This window comes from Loa loa (genome assembly GCF_000183805.2).
Source record: "Loa loa unplaced genomic scaffold supercont3.76, whole genome shotgun sequence".
In the NCBI taxonomy this organism is placed as follows: Eukaryota; Metazoa; Nematoda; class Chromadorea; order Rhabditida; family Onchocercidae; genus Loa; species Loa loa.
In genome coordinates this window covers 74,704-95,360 of record NW_018108256.1, presented here as the reverse complement: position 1 = coordinate 95,360, position 20,657 = coordinate 74,704, and the positions used below count along the sequence as shown (strand labels likewise).

The 20,657-nt window shown below is 27.7% G+C and overlaps 5 protein-coding genes across 5 annotated transcripts; 1 reads left to right on the top strand and 4 right to left on the bottom strand.

Annotated features, from left to right (window-relative positions):
- Window positions 1–542: 542 nt before the first annotated feature.
- Window positions 543–776, top strand: LOAG_01746 (hypothetical protein; the record flags this gene model as incomplete). Its single annotated transcript, XM_003137284.1, has 1 exon — window positions 543–776. The coding sequence occupies one exon, from the start codon at window positions 543–545 to the stop codon at window positions 774–776; it is 234 nt and encodes a 77-aa protein (XP_003137332.1).
- A 1,410-nt stretch (window positions 777–2,186) lies between these two features.
- On the bottom strand, window positions 2,187–7,463 carry LOAG_01745 (hypothetical protein; the record flags this gene model as incomplete). The annotated part of the gene is made up of 5 exons (XM_020445831.1): window positions 7,193–7,463; window positions 3,272–3,372; window positions 3,047–3,191; window positions 2,484–2,556; window positions 2,187–2,345 (listed from the first exon to the last, which is right to left on the bottom strand). Exons 2-5 carry the CDS (start codon window positions 3,351–3,353, stop codon window positions 2,187–2,189), a joined length of 459 nt encoding a protein of 152 aa, XP_020303753.1. The 5' UTR covers window positions 3,354–3,372; window positions 7,193–7,463.
- Window positions 5,892–6,137, bottom strand: LOAG_01744 (hypothetical protein; the record flags this gene model as incomplete). The annotated part of the gene is made up of 1 exon (XM_003137282.2): window positions 5,892–6,137. One exon carries the CDS (start codon window positions 6,135–6,137, stop codon window positions 5,892–5,894), a length of 246 nt encoding a protein of 81 aa, XP_003137330.2.
- A 1,863-nt stretch (window positions 7,464–9,326) lies between the features above and the next one.
- On the bottom strand, window positions 9,327–11,099 carry LOAG_01743 (hypothetical protein; the record flags this gene model as incomplete). The annotated part of the gene is made up of 4 exons (XM_003137281.1): window positions 9,327–9,440; window positions 9,737–9,868; window positions 10,201–10,311; window positions 10,887–11,099. 4 exons carry the CDS (start codon window positions 11,097–11,099, stop codon window positions 9,327–9,329), a joined length of 570 nt encoding a protein of 189 aa, XP_003137329.1.
- A 1,624-nt stretch (window positions 11,100–12,723) lies between these two features.
- LOAG_01742 (hypothetical protein) lies at window positions 12,724–14,437 on the bottom strand (the record flags this gene model as incomplete). Its single annotated transcript, XM_003137280.1, has 4 exons — window positions 12,724–12,821; window positions 13,059–13,145; window positions 13,673–13,786; window positions 14,221–14,437. The coding sequence occupies 4 exons, from the start codon at window positions 14,435–14,437 to the stop codon at window positions 12,724–12,726; spliced, it is 516 nt and encodes a 171-aa protein (XP_003137328.1).
- Between the last annotated feature and the right edge of the window lie 6,220 nt (window positions 14,438–20,657).

Genomic DNA, 20,657 nt, shown 5'->3' with positions numbered 1-20,657 from the left:
CCTTTAAGCATGGAATTGATTATTGATGTCATTATAAGTACATAAATAATTATGCAACTTGTAAATTACTGTAGAAGTAATATACATGTAAATGGGTCACTAAAAGTATTAATTGCATCACATTTAATTATTCCAACTAGTGAGAATAGCATTAACTCAATAACAACAAGTAATCACAGGAAGAGTGTCTTCGTGAAATTAGTACATTGTACACCCTTATTCAACTTAATATTATATAACAAGCAATCACTACAAGCAATTCCTACGTATTTCAATTAGCTACGAAACCTTGATCTGCACACTAGGCAGTAAGTGATTTCCAAGATCCCAGGATCATAGTATCTTGGAGCTCCTATGCAGGATATGCCAGTGTTAATAAATTCAAGTAAACATATTTTGTTAGCGCAAATGCATTCAACAAATGCGACTTAAACCTGTTTTTAGTTGTTGCCCATGTTAAACCATTTAACCTCAACTAACAGATACAATAATGAGGGATGATGCATAATTTTTGCTCGATTTCCTGGGAACTTTGGCACACCATGACCTTTAACCTCACCCTCCCAATCCTAACCACAACAACATCCCCACCAGCTAACCCAAAATATCCAAAGAAATGCGACCCCCCACGTTTTGCTGAGTATCCCTCAACATTTATCGATTGCATGAAGCATTATTTAACAAAGGCCATTGTAGCCCATAAAAAGCGAGCAGAGGAGCAGAATGACGCAAAATCCAACCCAACAAAGGGCTGTCAAAATTGTCGATATTGTTAAGGTTGTGGTAAATATTTCTAGTCCTATGATTCATCCATTCAGCAGTGATCATTTCGTGAAGCTATCATTATAATCCATCATACTGTTATCATATTACGGTACTTTTCCGTTACCGTATATTGATGCTATCTTTTGCGCAGTAAATATACTGTACTACCATAAGTTTTGCAATAATTCATTAAATGTGATTTATCTAATAGTACTATGATGAGCAAAATTGTCAAGACAATGCACTTATTTCATCAGGGGTTGATATAATCGTTTAAAAATAATGTTAGTCACCTACAAATAATTGGAAATGAATGAAACAGAACGAATTATTTGGCAGAAGGAACGAAAAAAAAAATGAAAATAAGTTCGGCTTATTGAGTAGATTTTTTATAGGTACTCAAGAATTTATTATTATGGTGCAATTATAGGAGAGGTAATATTCATATTACTAATTATTTAACTGCTTTTTAAGAACAATATTTGTAATTCATCTGAAATTTCACTATTAATCATCTGATGCAAACCAAAATTCTAATCGTATTATGTATTGATTATGACACTATGTATTACATATTTATGTATGTATTAATTATGACACTCAAATTAACCAAAAATTAATGGATAATGATTCGTTCAGGAATTTTTCACATGTTGAGAATTCTTTGAATACTAATGATAAGCATAATAACGGCTTAGATCGGAAATTGGTATTTGTTAAACAATTATACATTTAGCACTTTCATTTGCTAAAAACAAATGCATTTGAAAAAATTTAAGAAATGAGATTAAATTTGAGAATGGGAAAATTGTGCAAAAAAAAAGTGGCTGTGAAACAAAATGACAAATGGAAGTGATTCGGCAAAAAAGAAGTTTAGACTAATTGGGCTTTTTTTTAATTCTAATAGATAAAAATAAAAGAAAACGGTAGAATTTATCATAATTTGTGTTTGCTTGAAATTAAATTTTGCTTTCTTTTGCTTAAATTTTTAAATGAAAGAATTTCACATTTTTGTAAATTAAGATTCAGAAAAAAGGGAGAGAGAAGAAAAGAGATATTTTCAAATATTTTCGAGTTTTTTTTTTGGATATATAAAAGAAAAGCAAATACATGCCTTATTCCTTTTCTTTTTTTTTTCACTTGAATATTTGATATAGAATTATTGCAGACATTATTATATTGAACAAATTTTTTTGAATTAATTAGTTTACAATAAAATTCATTAATTGGTTAATTCGAAGTAAAATTTTACATATCTATTCCAGTTTATTGTAATTAATAAATCTAATTAACATTATAACTGATGATAAATTATCAATCATGAATTGATTATCAGTTCAGTTCAAATTGAACCAGATGACCTTCCCATTTGACTTTTGAAATTTTGATTGAACAAATCAAATTTCAATAAATCAGCTGTTTTACTCATTTCTTTTTTCATCAATAGCCAAATTACGTCGTCGATCAATCTCTCCAATGTTTCGTTTTATCTCTGCCAAATATTCCTTCTCACATTCATTGATCATTTCTCTTTTATTGTTGCATTTTGTTGCACTCGACAAGCACATATAATATTCCAGCTAAATTAATATTAAAAAAAAAAAATACCGAGAGTTGGAAAAAAAGATTGTAGCATTGAAAGATAGCAAATTATTGATTGATAGCAATAGTAATACAAATATTTGAAATAGAAATTGATTAGTTATTTCTAAACAAACCTCCAAATCACTTTCAAATTCTCGACAGTATTCTTCAGCATATGTTCGCATTATACAGGCCGGAAAATTTATGCTATAATGAATTAAAGATTTTTGCAGTTTTAAAATATCTGGAATTAATTGGAAATTGCTATTTTATGCTGTAACATTTCTGGACATTCCGGAATGGTACACATTCCGGGCAATAATTTTGATAGTACTTGCAAAATTTGATTGTATTTGGTATGTTCACAACATTTATTTATTCATCCATTTTTGGTCATCCATTCAATGCAACCGGAATTGCTACAATTTGTCAATGATTGGTAAGGTATAACCCTTAATTGGCCAATAACCAATACAGACGGAACTGATAGAATTACTACTAAGTGATACTGTCTTACTTTAACCGGCCATCAATCAATTAGTGCAACCGGATTTGATGCATTTTATTAGCGGATGAAAATGAAAGTAATAACAGTATAAGCTTAACATTGGGTAACGATATGTTCAATGCTACCGTAGTTTTATTATTGACTGTTACAGTAACTCCATTTATTTTGCAGTATTTCAACTTGACATACTCGCATATTCCTTTCTGAGGATTCCATTTGGTAATATTATAGCATTGTTTTTGTATTTCATGACATAAAATATGCTTCATTGCTCTACTGATCAATTGTTTCAGGAAAACCGAAATCCATCGCATTCCGGATTTAGCGCAATCTTCTGTAAACATTTTCTGTAATATATTCTATTGCATATAAATTAAAAATTCACTGAATGAAACGATTGAATGCAATACTAACCAATTACAGGTGTGATTCGTTCCAGAAATTCACCATAGCCTGGTTCATCGATGCAATTTGATGAAACTACCAATTCGGTCATACATTCAATTGCGAAATATCTAAATTGAAATTTAAAAGTTTAATCAGAAAATTTGAAACCTTAATTACGAAATTCAAAACTTTTACTAATTTTTTAATTTTAAATAATCTCCTAACTCCAATTAATTTTTTAACGTTAAATGACAACTGAAGGTACAGAACGACAGTGAAGTAACGATATTATATGGTATAATTGATACGGGATATATCAATTCTGGAAATGAAATGATGAGTAAAAAACAGTTAATTTCGAAAATTGAAATTAATTGGTTGGGAATAAAAAATTTTGTTTACATAAATTAATCTTAATTATTCGATGCAAATGCTACCATACGATTTTATCCAATGTATTTTAATGAAAATTGAAAAACTAATAACTTGATTTTTTTTTCTTTTTTGCAAAACGTATTAATAGGTAATAGAAATTTTAAAAAACATGATAAAATTAACTGCATTTTTTGAATTAAATAAGAACAAATATTATTAAAAATTAAATAATATTAAAAATATTAATGAAAAAACAAAAAATTAAAGTAAAAAATTTTAAAAAGATAGAATTAATCTAAAATTAAATAGTATTAAGAATATTAATAAAAAAATAAGAAGATGAGAAAAACTAAAATATTAAAAAATATTCTTAATGAGGTAAATGATTGCGTTTGAAATTATCCAGTACTTTTTTCTATTTCTTTTAAAACTTAAATTTAATTAAATTTTAAAATATCTGGTTGGTAATAATCTTATTATGGCAATTCAAATCATTCAATCTGTTTCAATTCTTAATATTATGAGAATTTTTGAAAAATCTCTAATTCATTTACTACTAGAATTAATGATGATTCATTTGAATTGCAAAACGATTTGCTACAAAACTTTCAAGATATATCACCCGGTATAATGCCCGGTAAACAGTAATATGCGGGAAGATTTTGTAAAATTTATTGTGTAACAAACTCTTCTTCCTATTAAAAAAACTTCCGAATTGAATTTCTCTTGGAAAGTTTAATAAAAAATAAAAAGAAAAATGCCAAAGGTTCATTACTCTTCGCATAATCCAACAGGTGGAATAAATGGAATCGTATTCCAATGATTGGTGCAATTTACAACCGCTTCATGACATTTATCACTGGTAATATCTTTAACAGAATTTTCTTATTTTTTTTTTTAATTTTATTTTCATATTTCAATATTATTTGAAAAGTAAATTTACATTTTTTTTACAGTTACATTTTGATTGACATTATCAGCATAACTATTTGCTGAATGATAAATCTTTAAAATAATTCCAATTTCGTTCTTTTTTTTATTTTAATTTAACAGGTTGTTAAGATGAATGAACAATGGGAGATTAAAAGAATACTTCATTTGTTAAATTAAAGTACGACAGGTAAGTAATTTGTATTCGCAAAAAAACTTGGACTGTAGAAATTTCATCTTTATTTATGAAAATTTCGATGTAGAACACTTTTTTTTCAGATTTAAATCTAGAATAGTTACAGTTTTAAATAATCTTTTAGAAAATTCTAATTTAAAAGAGTATTTTCGCTTTTTGAAAAATTATTTTGTAGTGACGAATTTTAAGTACCACTTGAATCATCCAATTTTCCTTACTCTTAAATTTATATTTTGAATTTCACATAATGTGCAAAATGTTGAACGACTGTAACATATTTCGTTAATAGGAAAAGTTCAATTCTTTTACTGATCAAAAATCAATGGAAATAAGGAAAAAGGTGATCAAACATTAGATGAGATGGAAATATTCGCGAATTCAACAATTTATGGGTGAATTTTTTCGCGGATTATTTCTCTGCCAAAAAATAAAGTACCTATGCGAGATCCTTTTATTTACTCGTGGAAATCCTCTACCCGTGGAAATCCTAGTGCCCCTTCTATCCGTGGGAAATCCTTTTGTTTTCTTTCCTAATAAAATGACCAAAAATTTGAGAATGGGAAATATTTGAAAAATAGAACGAATCATTCATTTTCAAAATTGATGCTTGAAACTTACATTGATTAATATTTTGCTCAAAAAAATTCATGCCATATATCATCGCAAGGCTAGTAATTGACAATAACGCAATTATCGATTGACGACATGACAACGTTATGGTCATTTGTTTCTTATCAGTTTTTTTTTTTTTTCTCTTTTAGTTCCTTTTTTCCTGTCCCAGCTTCCGTAAGAATTGCAGCAACGATAGCCTTTGTGAAAGAATAATGAAAATAATTCGGACAAGCCGTACATGAGCTACTTTTATTGTATTTCCCAAGAGTAATTATGCAAATTGCAGACATAATTAAACTTTCATACGATTGAAATCATTTCAAGATTGTAAAAATGTTAATTTTAGAAAAATTTTAGAATTTTTGTGCAGTATTTTAGAAATTAATTGGCTTAAATTTGTAAATAAAGAAAAGAAAGGAAAAGACCGAAGTGTACAGGGAGCTTTATTTGGCAACTATTGCTATCATTGTAACTTTTAAAATAATGGATTAGTTGATACTGGGTAAAACATTAATTAGAAATTTGTCCTTATGATTAGATTCGTGTTTTAGTCAGTACTAGCAAATCAAAATTATCATCAAATGGTATTAGTGAATCAAGATTATCCACACGTGATTTTACTATTAGTAAATCAAGATTATCACCAAATGATTCCGTTATTAGTGGATCAAGGTCATCAGCAGATGATTCCCGTATTAGTGAATCTCGATTACCAATAGATGATAAAATAGCATGCGAACATTGGTCAGTAGAAGTTAATTTACGTATCTCATTTAACATTGTTACAGGAAATAGATGATAATGATGACGATAGTGCTCATATAAGTTACTGCTCGTATATGTTGTCGGAAAAAACCGAAGAAAATTGTAATGCGTAATACGTCCAAATAGCTAAAGAATTTGTTGCAAAAAACATTTCCGTCATCACATTATATAACAAATATATATTACCTTTTTTCTATATCTAAAGTGATGAGTCTGTTATCTGAATCATGTAAAAATGTCTTCTCCTTTCATATTGAAATTGCACACATCCGCTAATTTACATAACTAACTAATTTACATATAAACTGTGAGAAAGTTGTGGTTTGGTAAGATGATTGACAGCAATTTCCTCTCCAAATTTAAAGAAATTTAATTTTTTATGTAATTTTCTCTTTCAAACTGCTATTCTCTTATCGTAAGCCCAACCCACTTATGGGCAATATAAAAGCGCCGCTCATTCCTGGTCGCAAATCAAATCAGCGCCCACTTCGTCTCGCTCGACTTAACTTTTAACTGTCCGTTTAAATTGACAAACGGTCGATTCCGTCCTCTCATTTCATCATCAATTACTATTGTATTATAATAGTGGCTACACTTTTACTACTGAATAAACCTTTCCCTTGCTGTTCAACACATAAAAACGAAACTTTCCCAACAATGTTTTGGTGCCACGAGCTGGGATGCCATGACGACAGGCTTAACGAAAAGCGCGCAACCCGCAATAACATAGCTAATTAAACTCTTGTATGAAGTACGAAATCTGGATTTGTCGCCACCGAATCAGCTACTGCCGTTAGAAGAATTATGCCAAAAATATGAAGTCAAAAGAAGAATAATCGAAGAAAAACTACGACGCTTCGAAATACATTAGTTATTTGGAATCAGTCAATACAAAGTGGTTGGATCATATCAGTACGATAGTTATTTCACAAAAAAGGAAGGATGAAGGGAAATACCCCAAATAGTCGATGATGAAAAGGGTATTTTAAATTTAGTAATTGAAGCTATTGTTATATTAGATATGTATGAGAAGGATTTTGAATCAATAATTGAACAAACGAAAAAATTACCCAAAAAATCGATTCAGCAAGCCAAAATCGAAATGCAAGCGAAACCGCTTCTTTATCAATAATAAATATGTCGCAATTACCGCTGCCAATTGTCGGAAAAACTCCGAAAGTCATGACGCGAAATTGCAGCAATAAAAAGAAGGTCCTGAGCGCCAAATCATTTTCGCAAGATGTGTTGCAACAGGTCGGTTGGGAAGACGATAGCGGGCGTCATTTGGTCTTTGGTCCCCCTTTTGTTCATATTGATATTGCAATTGTTGGATTCGTTTCTGCATTGCCGAGTTTTGAGGAATAAAGGTTTAATTAGTCGAGTTTGAGATTGAGAAATTCGATGATGCCTATTCAGCGGAGACCCCAAAAAATGGAGAGTATTATGGAGCAGTTTTGAAACTGCTGTACATTCTCAAAATTCCAGATATGCAAAAATCAAATTATCTATTCTCCTGTTTGAGGGGAGAAGCGTTAAAGACCGTGAGAGGTTATGATATTGCATCAAGAAATCACCAAGTTATAAGGAAGGTCTTAGTTGAAAATTTTGGGGAAACTTTTACTATTAAGAAGTCTCTTTATAACGAACTACATGCGGTCAAAAGGTATGGTCGAGACTAGAAATCAACAGTCGAAGCAATCGAAAGAATTCTTCGTCAACTAGAAGCTATCGGAGAAAATTTCGAACACTCGAGTATTGAAACTGTTATTGAAAGTAAACTACCAGGATAGATATTGGACAAAGTATGTCAGCAAAAGGATGACGACGACACCTGGTCAGTTACAAAACTTCGATAGTTCCTCGGAAGACTAGTAAAAAGAAATGACCAAGTAACCAGAAGTCAAGCCTCAAGCACCAACGGCGAACGACAGTTGACCAAGTTCAAACCCAAACGTTTGCAATGAAGTGTCTAAAAAGAAACTACATCATTGGCAACGATCAGTCAATCTAGATCAGATGAGTTTAAGAATATTTCAAACTTGTCTATAAAGAAAGGGTTAGATAGAAACAGTAAAAGAAGACCTTGCTCGTTTTGTGACAAAGATCATTGGGATAATGAGTATAAAATTTATTCTACCTTCAAGCAAAGATTAGGATGCCTAATTAGGAATTAAAACCTGTTAGAAATGTCTCAAAGGGGGACACACAGAAAGCGAGTACAAAAAATCGGTAAAATGTTTTTATTAGAAAAGGCCACACAATAGCGCACTCTGTGACAACAGACGTCAACAACTGTAGCAAGCTGGACATATACCCATGCAAGGAAGAGGAATTGTCGGGAAACCCGAAAGAAATTGCAGTGTATTCAAGCAGTTAAAGAATTTGTATCTTAATACAACGCTTACATTTACGGTATAACAGATTACATTTACAGTATAACACATATCGCATTACACAAAATATGAAACAATTTCCCACATCTGAAGTGATGAGTCAGTTATTTAAGCTTCAAATCTTCCAATAATGCCCTTTGTCTGATGTTAAGCTTGTTTACGTTTGGTATCTAAATTATACAAAACTCTTTGTCTTTATGTTTAAATCTTTGTATGCGTCTGTGTGTTATCGTAAGCTTTAACATACTCATGGGCAATATAAAAGCTCCGATAACGGATTCTCGAGGCTCGAGAAAAATCTTTATCGATATTATATCAGCGCCACATCTGTCTCTCCAACCATTCGCATTCAAATTCACTGAATTGCTAATCATTGCATCCTCTATTTTTTTTGTTGTAATACTGCATTGTTCTCGTTACTATAATTCTATTATTCAATAAACTTTCCACTTGTGACTCATCGCATGAGGAAAAAAAAACGAAATTTTCCCGATATATATGATATGATACACGCACGTCAATTACGTATATACCCATTAATGACTTCTGACCTCTTGTTATTTTTGTGATATATTCTAATAAACATATTGAAATGTTTTCGACGAACAAATCGTCAGCAACATCGTTGTGTGACGATTTCGATAATTTTTTCATAAGTTCGACATATGTGAAGAAGTGATTCGTTTATGCAAGACATGTATGTCTTGCATATGATGCATCCAGGTGTTATATTTATCATTTTAATGAAGCATTCATGTCAATTGAATTACTCAATTGTAGTATTATGATATATCAAATGCATCGATATGAATTATTTTTTCGCGAGAGATTTCTCGATTCGTGCTATCATTGGATCAAGATATTTGTCGTAGATAACTTGGGCACCATAAGTTTGTGGTAATGATAAATATAATAAGAATATCACCTGAAAATAATATATTTCAATTTAAATTAGTTTTTTTCTTCATGAGCGAAGGATGTAATTTCTGCAATTAAAATAAGAAAAGTAAATGAATTGAGCAAAATTTAAATCGAATTACAGGAATAATTAAGTATTGCTGATGATGTGAGAGATATTTTCACAGTTATTAAATACAGTTTTGTTATGTTAGTCATTGTAAATAAAAGAAAGCATGAAATGAGTTTTAATTAAATTTAAATGGTTAAAACTTGGTAATAGAATTTGAAAATAAAAATGATTTGAAAAAAAAGAAAATTTACCTTAATTATCCAGTACAACGGTACCACACGCATAATTGCTTCGGCGAAAAAATCGATCAGTGAATAGAATGCAAATACGGTCCAATAAATTAACCAGTGCGTATCATCATCCTTTTGCTCCGTTCGAATTGCCTAAAATGGCGTAGGAATTTTAAAACTCAAACACAAATAAAGAAGGTCAAATAGTTAAACGTTTTAAAAAGGTTCAATCTTGGATAACTAATTAATAATAGCTTATTTTAAGCTTTTAAGTAGCAGAAACTTTAAAGTAACAAAAAAAATTACTTATCTATCAATTGCTAACACTTATCATTTAATCTGGAAATAACCTTATCACTGTCCGAATTTATTAAATCACAAGTAAGCAAATAAGATTGTAACACTTTTATCCTAATTCTTGTCCCAATTAACGTAATTATCCCTATCATCCAAAAATCTTGTCTATAAGCTTTTTCATTACTTACCTTAACAGAAGCATAAGCTGGATAACCAAAACCGATAAGATTACAGACAAGTTGTGCCAGTGATCCAAAAATCAGATAAATGGCAACAATGCTCATCATGCCATATGTTAGCTTAATAAATTAATTTTATAGCAAAAAAAAAAAAAAAAAGAAGAGAGTTTGGGAGAGAAATAGAGGAAGGGATTTTTTGCTTCTATTTATTTTTATAATTTTAGTAAATATTCGCAAAACTTTAGGAAATTAGGTGAAATGATCAGAAGTGAATTTACGTTAGTCATTTGAAATTTATAAATCCGTTCCGTTTTTGTTTCATTTGTTTTTTTTATTTTGTTAACAAACATTAAAAGTTACATCCACTTCTTCCTGCTTTATTTCATTCATTTATTAAATTATTCAATCAGTTCCGTTCCGTCCTATTTTTATTTCATCCGTTACTAAAATTCGTTCCATTCCTTTCTACTTCTTCCATTACTGTTAATTTGTTTTTCATTCCGTTCCGTTTTTGTTTTTCTGTTAGTATAAATTTGTTCCGTTCCGTCTCGTTTCTGTTTCTCTCGCTGTTATAAATTGGTTCCGTTCCGTCCTGCTTTTATTCCTCTTCCGTTATTATAAATAAGCTGCGTACCGTTTTGTTTCATCTACTGGTTAACCATTCGAATATTCAAAAAATTTTGGGAATTCTTTACTTGTTCACGTGGCAATTGAGTTTTAGCCTCCAGTAATGACAGTAGTTTATTCAACTCCACGTTATTTTTGTCATAGAGGAAGCTTTTAAGTGCCGGTACCAAATCACTGAATGAATGTATCGTAGCTTTATCAGTACCTTTTAACTTACTACCTCTACTACCTCCAACTGCACCGCCACCACCACTTCCTGACGGTGGTACTGTCAAACTCATTGAAGTTGTTTGACCTGGAAGCGAGGAAATAAATGATGCTTTTAATATAAAGTGAATTACATTGAAATAAGTTATTAACCGACGATCGCAATGAAAAATCACGATTATAATCATAATCATAATCATAATATAATTTTTAAAGATTTTCAATAAAATTCTACATAGCTCTCAATAATTAAATGTTAATTTTCGGTATTTTTGATCAACGTACAATAATTTGAAAAATTTAAGAAAACTCTAGATTTTTCGAAGTGAATGGTTAATTTAGTTGGCATATTTCTCGCTTTTTTTTTACAGCTAAATCTTAAATGTTCAATAATTTTCAGTTCAAATAAATCTATTACAATGAACAATTTAACAGTTTGAAATAACCGGAATCACCTTAGCTCGAAAAAATGAACCCAATTGTAACCAAAAGAATATATCAGCAACAGCTGAGTCGTATGCACAACTGTATTTTACCAATTAGTAAATTGTTAATGATGTTGCAAACAGCTTTGCGACATTTATATTGAGATGTGCTACTTTTTATGCAAATTAAAAAAAAAGAAATACTTGGATTACAGTTTTTGAAGAATTTGAAATTAGTTTTGGCAGCTTATGGTCTACTGGTTGAATTTATCAATGAATAAACAATGTTGATTTTGATGAAATTTCATCCAGTGGTTTATTTTTAATTAATTAAAACAAATTTTTTAATTTAAAAAAATTTTTTCTACAACGACAGTGTGACTTTACCAAGGAAAGAATTGAAAGTAAAAATTTTTACTTTTATTGAAAAACATTTTTCAACTTGTAACAAATAATCGTTTAAAGTAAGCAAAGTAATAGTAGGATTAATAGCAGTAGTAATGACAGTAATGGTTATAGCAAAAGTAATTAAATAAATAGTAATCAATATAGCAAAAGTAGTAATTAAATAAGTGGCAATTAATAACTGCTATTGTTATATGTGACGATAAACTAAGTAAATTAATACAATTTGTATAAACAGTCATTTCGAAATATACCAACTGATAATATTAAAAAAAAAAAAAAAAAAAAGAATTCACAGCAATGATGAATTACAGTAAATGCTTAAATTAATACTTTGATAGTAAATGCTCGGATTTAATATTTGATTACAATAATACGATAAAATATTTCAAACGTTTATTATTACGATAAAAGTGAATGATTCTACCGTGATATACAAGATATCATAATAAGTCTTTGATTAAATCTATCAAAAGACTGAGCTTATCAAGAGGTAGAATGAAAAAAATGTATAATGAAACTATTAAATACCATTGCTAATTAAAGATGAAATTAAAAAAAAAGTGTTAGGAAAAAGAAAGGTATAGAAAAATTCTTTAGGATTTTGAAGAAAACCTAATAGAAAATAACAAATGTTCAAATTTCATGCAAAGATTTGAAAAAAAAAAGGTTAATTATTTTATATTTTGAAAAAAAAAAAACAATTTTTCAAAGCTAAAAAGAATGGTTTTTTTTTTTTAGAAACACAAATTTCTGAAATTAAATTGACAAAATAAAGGAAGTATGGAATAGAAATAAAAAGTATACAATGCGATGAATATGGCGAATAAATTATTTTCAAAAAATTTCACAAATCAAAGAAATTATCTTATTTTCGTTTTTTCGAGCTACCTCTCACAATTGAATAGCATAAATTACCGGCACCACATGCATAACCTGCCGGACATTGATTATTGACGCAAGGACCTGAAAAAATATGGCATGATAAAGTTATTTTTAAATATTTGAAGAAAATTAAATTAAAATTTTATTTTAGGCCATTTTATTAATAGGCAATTTTAGAATTTTATGCAAAATGATTAGGTTAAAAAAGTTAACCAACTTATTACCGATAATTATTTCAAATTTATCATGGTGAAAGAAAGTGAAATAATTTATGCGAAAAAAGAAGGGGAAAAAAAGAGAAAACGATATAAATAGTACCAAGTACGGAACCAGAACCAAGTGGACAACAGTAATAATTGGAATTGCATGAGTAGCCAGTTGGACATATACCATTGATGCACGGACCTGGAGAGAAGTTTTTTTTTTCATAATTTCAAAATTTTTTCCTAAGAAATAACAAAATTTGGTAAAGATAAGTTAGTAAAATTCATTCAATTATGCTGATTAAACTAGACACTTTATAATTAGGAACTTTTTCTTAATCTCATTTGATTTCTCTTTTAATTTCCAAAAGTTTTTTTCAAGTTTTTTTTTTGGGTTCCTTCTTTAAGTTTTTTTCTTGATTTAGTGATCAACAAATATTTACAGTACATATCAACTAATTTTATTAAGATAATTTAAGCAATTACTCGATTCCGTAGTGCTATTGCATTGGGTTTATTCATTGCTTTCAATGAATAACCTATCATAAAAATTAGCCGTTCGGAAGTTTTTTAGAACTTAATTAAATGAATTAATGGTGTTTAATTAATTCTATTCTCCTAATTAGAAGTGGATCATTAAAATTGTTATGATTTTCCATCCTTTTTCCTGCTTCTCTTTCTTTCCTTTTGTTTTTAAAAGATATTATCATCCTCCAACTTATTTATTACCGGTAGAATTTCCGGTAGCACATCGACAACAAAAACCCCGCTTGTTACAAACGAAGCCTTGTCCACAAAGCCCATTGATACAAGCAGCTACTGCTGGTCCTCCGTCGCATGCTGCTGAAAATACCACAATACTAACTTTTTTTCCCGTTCTCTTCATACAATTTCATCACTTAAACTAAGTAAAAATTATCATTACAAATTGCTATAAATTAAATTGAACCAATAAACAAATTAATTAATTAAATTAGCATAAATTAAACGAATCAATGTAATAAATGAATTATAAAGTTGTTATAAATAATAAATTATTACTATCCAAATGTTGCCATCTAATTTGTTGCTACAACACAAAAAGTCATAATGTTATCGAACAAATAAGAAGCACTTTGAATATGACAAATCCGGAAAACCGGAAAATTACAATTGAAATGAAAAAAGGAATGATGAATGGTAAAAAAAAAGGCAGCTGCAAATTTTTTCCGCAAGATTTTTTTCATTTTTTAACAATTACAGCATTGGATTGAAATATGAATTTAAGAAGAACTTACTTAAAAGACTGAAAATATTTAATTGGTTTGGTGGTTTGATTGGTACTGGAATTGGGATAATATTAATGCTGCCAGGAGTGAAGATTGGATGAACATTATTTGTTGGAACTGTAGCTGGACAACAGCATGCATGAATGCATACCATCCGAGGCGCAATTTGTTGACATTGTGAGTTGGCGTAACAACTTGGAAAACATCCTGATGGACAATTTTGCATGTATTGTCGTTTAAATCGATTTAAAACTAAAAATGAACTTTAAATTGTTGTATTAAAATAAAATTTAACAATAAAACTTATACAATTTTTTTCTTTTTTTAACAATATGATCTTTTGTCTAAAAATGCTTTAAAATTACATTTATTGAAATTATTCATTTAACAAAGTTTGACAATAATTAATGCCATAATTGTCTCAATCTTAAAAGATTTTAACATTCTAATAAATTTGCCCCTTTAATTAATTTATTGAATTATGCTATAGATCAATCATAGTTAAATTAAATTACATAGATTTAACTCTCGATTATCGTTTCGAAATTTTTTTGCAATCATTTCTTATCACAATTCTGCATTTAATTTAATGTTTCATTTACATCACAATTAATTATTTGATTGATAAATGAAAATTTTCAGGAAAATAATTTAATTAATTTAATTTACATGAAATATTTCCATTTTCATGATTGATTGGATCATTTAATATCACTTCATTTGTGATAGTTTCAGTTGAAATATTAACTGTCATCAAGAGGAATATCGCAACACAGAATGTGATCGCCAAATTTACTCCAATTTGATACATTTCTTTTCCTGTTCACTTAAAAAATTCCTTTTAAAAAGGAAAAATTAGTAGTTTCATATCAACAAATGTGATTTTAAGTAAAAGACAAATGCGCAAGAAAAAACGTTCAATGAAATTTTAATCCAATAAACATTGTAACTTATGGTAGCTATGAAAGAATTTTGTCACTGTGGTCATTTAATTATTTCAATTAGCACTTTTTTTTTCTAGCCAAATCATCACATTAATTTTCAGCAATTTCTCTAGCTATTATTCATTACAATATCATACAGTTGTCAGTTTTTATGTACAAATTTATCCTCCTGAATTGAAATGCACTGTAGCAGGATAAGTGTACTGTAGTAGGACAAATTACTGTAACAGGATAAGTGCACTGTAGCGGGATAAACGTATTGTAACAAGATAAATATACCACAGCAAGACAAATGTACAGTAACCATAATCAGTCTTTTTCAACTTTAAATTATATCTTTCCTTATTACATTTCATAAATTCTTTGGACATATGCTTTTGCACAATTGTCTTGTTTATTGATAAAAATTTTTTTGTTTTTTTTGCTAAAAAATAATTGAAAAAAATTCTTTTTTCGTTTTTTTTGCTTTTTATTTTTATTTAAATTACCATCGTATCGTAAAATATTTTTTGTTTTATTGTCATCTATTCTGATTGAGTTGTTATTACCGTATCATCAATTATTCCTCATTTTCATTTCGGAAATATTTCAAACAAGTGTTTAATAAACGAAATATTAATGGTAGAATTAAAATTAAAAATTTTTTTATCATAGTATTCATTAAATTTGGAAAACAATAAGTATTTTAATATATTTCTATACATCAAAAATATAATATTATTTCATTCATTGAATGGAACATTTGCGCATAATTTGAAGAGAAAACAGTTAGGAAATGAAATTTGCTAATTTGAATTAAATGTTATTTATTGTCTATTAACTGAATGAATTATTTATTCTTACAAGAATGAATACATTTTTTTGTATTGCATTTAATAAAATAACAATCAATGGTAACGATGATGATGAAAATGGTACTTATCCCAAACTCAAATCAAACTTCTTCACTAATCTTTCATTTCATACTTTTCTCTCTCCCTCTCTCTCTCCCTTTCACTTTTAAAACTGGACAATTTATTGAACTTGTTTATTGAGCATTTAAGAAGACGTGACATATCGTAATCATTTAAAGCTAATAAAAACGTCACCATCATTTACTACACTTTCATCAACTACAACAGACTAAATCATCGTATATATATATGTACATACACATCCCATTATTTTATCATTTTTTTTCTTTGGTTTCATTTTAATTTTCTTAATTATTAATTATTAATATAGCATTTTGTTTGTAACAATAAACGTTCTTTAACAATAAAATTTAGTAAGTTATTCTTTTTTTCATTGTTTAATTTAATTTCATACAATTAAAGTAAAACTTGTCGGAAATAATTTATCAAAAAAAAAATCGAGCATAATAAAAAAAAGAAGGAAGAGTAAGGGAGAGAAAAATAATTTGAAATGAAATGAAATAAAAAATGGGATGAATAAAGAAGTTATAAATGCAAATAAAATGAATTTAAAAAGTGATGGAATGAAATGGAAATAAATATTAAATAAAATAAAATAAAATAGAAACAAAAAATAATTGAGTGCCGAGAATGCACTAAACAATTTGGTTTTTTTGTAAATAAAAGGATTAAAAGTTTTTTCGAAAAATTTTTGTTGTTATTTTGAATTAAGACAGAAATAATACAATCATGATTAGAATCGATTTAATTTCTTTTTTTTGTACTGAATTTGATATTAATTAAGTAAGTACAAAAATATTATTTTTGCTGCTATTCACTACTATTTACTCATTTGATTTATTTACCTGCTCCTATTCTTTCCTTTATTTTTGGCTTAAAATTTTAAATGATAAATAATAATTGAATGCTAGAACTAATAAGCTATGAATTTTCACTTTTATCATTTATTATAACGATAAGGTAAGAGAGAGAAAAGTGTTTAAAAATTCGGTAAGGTTGAAAAAGATAAGCAAAGGTAATTAATATAATATGTTAGAGAATAGGTGAGATTTCCTTTTAAATGAAATTTTTAAAACCATTTTAAAATGAAAAATGCTAAATAAACTTAAATTTCAACAAAATTATCGATTTAAAATTGATGAATACAAATTAGCTAAATTTGAACAGATATATTTGACATGGAAAGATATTATAAGTTATAATAAATTTGACGAATGAATATCGCCAAAAGCGAAAGATGACAAGAGCAAAAGAAAATACAGAATACCTGATGATAAATGATTTGTGTATTATCAGATAAGGACAGAAAGACTTATTTATTGAATATCTTCGAGCAACTTCAATTTAATTGTCCAAAATATACATTTCAAATTTGTCGTCAACTATCACAAAACTATTTTCACTATGTCAGCTAGAGCAACTTTTTCCTCTATCTAAATTGATTAATCAAGTAATTAATTGGCATAGTTATTGGCATTTAATTAGCTGCTATATAGTAATAGCACAGTGGCCAAAAATGGTGAAAAGATTATGAATAAAAGCAATTTTATTTTTCTATCGTAAGATAAATATGAATGATCATTGTAATATACTGGGAAATACTTTAAACGGATGAATAAATGAAAGAAATGGAATACTTGAAAAAATAATAAACGAAATACTTTTAATACTTTAAATGAAATAAAAGTCATTCCAAATGGAACTTTCAAGTACTTTCAAATATCATTCTTTCTGCTCCTAAATTTTGACTAAATCAAAAATTTGAATTTTTAGAAATAATTAAAAATTTGAAAAAACGAAATATTCGAAAATTTCATTTTAAAGACATGAATGAATGTTAATTTTTATGCTATTTATTAGAAAAAATTTCTCAAAATTCCAATTTTAATTAATTAAAAACTAAAAGACTTGAAAATTTTTATTTGAAATAATAAATTTTTGCAAACAAATAAAATGAATGATTGAATGAATGAAAATGGAATTACAAAATGAAGTGTAGGATTGGATGAAGTGCTATATGTACACATTGCTTAAAATTTGACAACATACCAATGAAACTAGTAGTTAGATAGAAATTTACTTTAAGATTATTGAAGAACCTGTTTTTGTGCTTACTCGAACTCAAACAACTTGAATTATACGATCCAGAAAAGGTTGACAATGCATACCATTCTCTGTTACTAAAATTGAAACCATTGAAAGATATGGTACATACCGTAAACATACACACGCACATATACATATACACTTACATATATACATATATGTATATATATTTCGAATATATTGGTATAAATACATATACTAACACTAAATGTATTAAGAGGACAGACAAGATTGACAGATAGACAGACAGACAGACAGACAGACGATTGGCTAATGAACTTTTATTAATTAATTATCTTTGCATCACATTATTTTTGTTTATTGGCTTATCATTTTATCATATTATATAATAATTTTTTTTTTTATTCGTTGAACTTTCATTGAAATTCCAATTCTCAATGAATGGAATTTTTGCATTTATTTTGGCTATTATGAAAATTTCATTTATAAAAAAAAAAAAATTAATTGAAATTATCAATTGATCAATCAATCAATCAATCAATCAATCAATCAATTAAACAATCATTTATCAATTTAAATCAGTTGCAAAATTAAACATTACGATTTCAATCATTGATAATGATTGAAATTGTTAATTTTTGCTCATAATATTTCTTATTAATACAAAAATTATATTAACAATGTTAAATGTTTATGATCTGTAAAAGATTTTTGATACTGTAAAAAGTTATATCTTTATGAAATGATGAAGAAAAACAAATATATCAAAAAGATGAAAGACTTTTCCGATAATTATTTAATGTAATTAACAAAATTTGCTTATTATAAAACATTAATATAAATGAATGTTATCTTGCAAAAATTTTAAAATTTATTGACCAAATGTAAACATTCCATTTGAAAATAAACATTACTTTTCGTCCATTCATCAACACCTTTTAATCTATTTACCAAACAGACGACACATTACCATTACTAATTCTCTTATACTAACTCATCTTTTGACTTTTTTTTTCTTGTTTCATTGATAATGCGATGTTATCAACCGGAATCCTAAATTGCATCCTGACGTTATCTGGTAACTTCAGAATATCCTCTTGTATTATTATTTGAATTTTTAAAATCACTTCCTGATATTGTCCAATAGCTATATCAGTGTTATGCAAACATTATAATTGTAAGACAAATAAAAACTTCGCATCATAACTAATTGTATTTTTATTCCAAACTTAACAGTAATATCAATAATGATAATAACAAATAATGAACAATTAATTAATTAAATAGTTAATGAATAATAATAAATAATAGTTTACATCGATCGATTGTAAACTAATAACAGATAATAAATAATTAATTAATTAAACAGTTAATTAATAATGATAAATAATAGTTTACATCGATTGATTGTAAACATTTTTGAAAGGAATGAATTTTGTTTTGTAATTTTAAAATTTTGTTGAAAATAAGATTGTTTACATAATATAAATCAGTAAATATTCAACAATAAAGCGCAAATTGAATCCAACGAGAAGTTATATGCAAATTCCTAAAGTGTAAAAATATTTGTAAATGTAATTATCGATTAGACTAACAATTTCTTCAATAATTACTCTTTTCATATGAATACAACAAGTTTACATTCTTCATTTGTAGATCTTTTGATTAGAGAGTTAAGTGCATATATCTTTAAACAGATAAACTTTGTAGTAGTGTGTTTATTTATCAATATACATGTGTATTTATTTGTGTGTATATGTATGTGTATGTGGGTGTATGTGTATACATGTGTGTGTGTGTATGTGTGTGTGTATGTATGTACGTATGTATGTATGTATGTGTGTGTATGTGTGTGTATGTGTTTGTATGGCGTAACTTTATCACTTATCAATTTTTGCTCCTTTGAACTATTTTAATCTTTTTTTAAACTGCAATAGTTTGATGTTAGTGTATTGATTTTAATGGTTGTTGAAAAATTGTGCGTTCAAAAAATTCGATTTTTATTACTAATCAATTAATTTATTTATTTGTGAATAATTTTATTATGAAAAAAAGGAAAAAAACGAACAGGAAATTTTATTAATGCTTTAAACTTTCAAATCTTTTTACAACTCTATAGTTAAACAATAAATGATAAATTTTCCGAATCAATAATATATATCAGGAATTTTGATTAGTGATAAATATTAGGAACTGATAAACTGATAAATACTAATAAATTATGGAGAAAAAAATTCGCTTTTATCAAAGAGATGAGATAAAATTAATTTTTATTTTAAGCTATAAAAGAAATTAATTGGTTAATATTGGATCAGTGAAAGGAATAAAAGGAAAAAAAAGAAAAAGACGGAAGCATTTTTATCAATGCTTTCGAAATTTCAAACAAGTGATAAATTGAAAGCAAAGAAATTCTCTCGTAGAGCGATTGCTAATTTATTGATGAAAGATGTTGAATGGTAAGTTTTAAAAATTTAATTACAATAAGCATCTTGTAATCATATGCTTTCTATAACGCACTAAT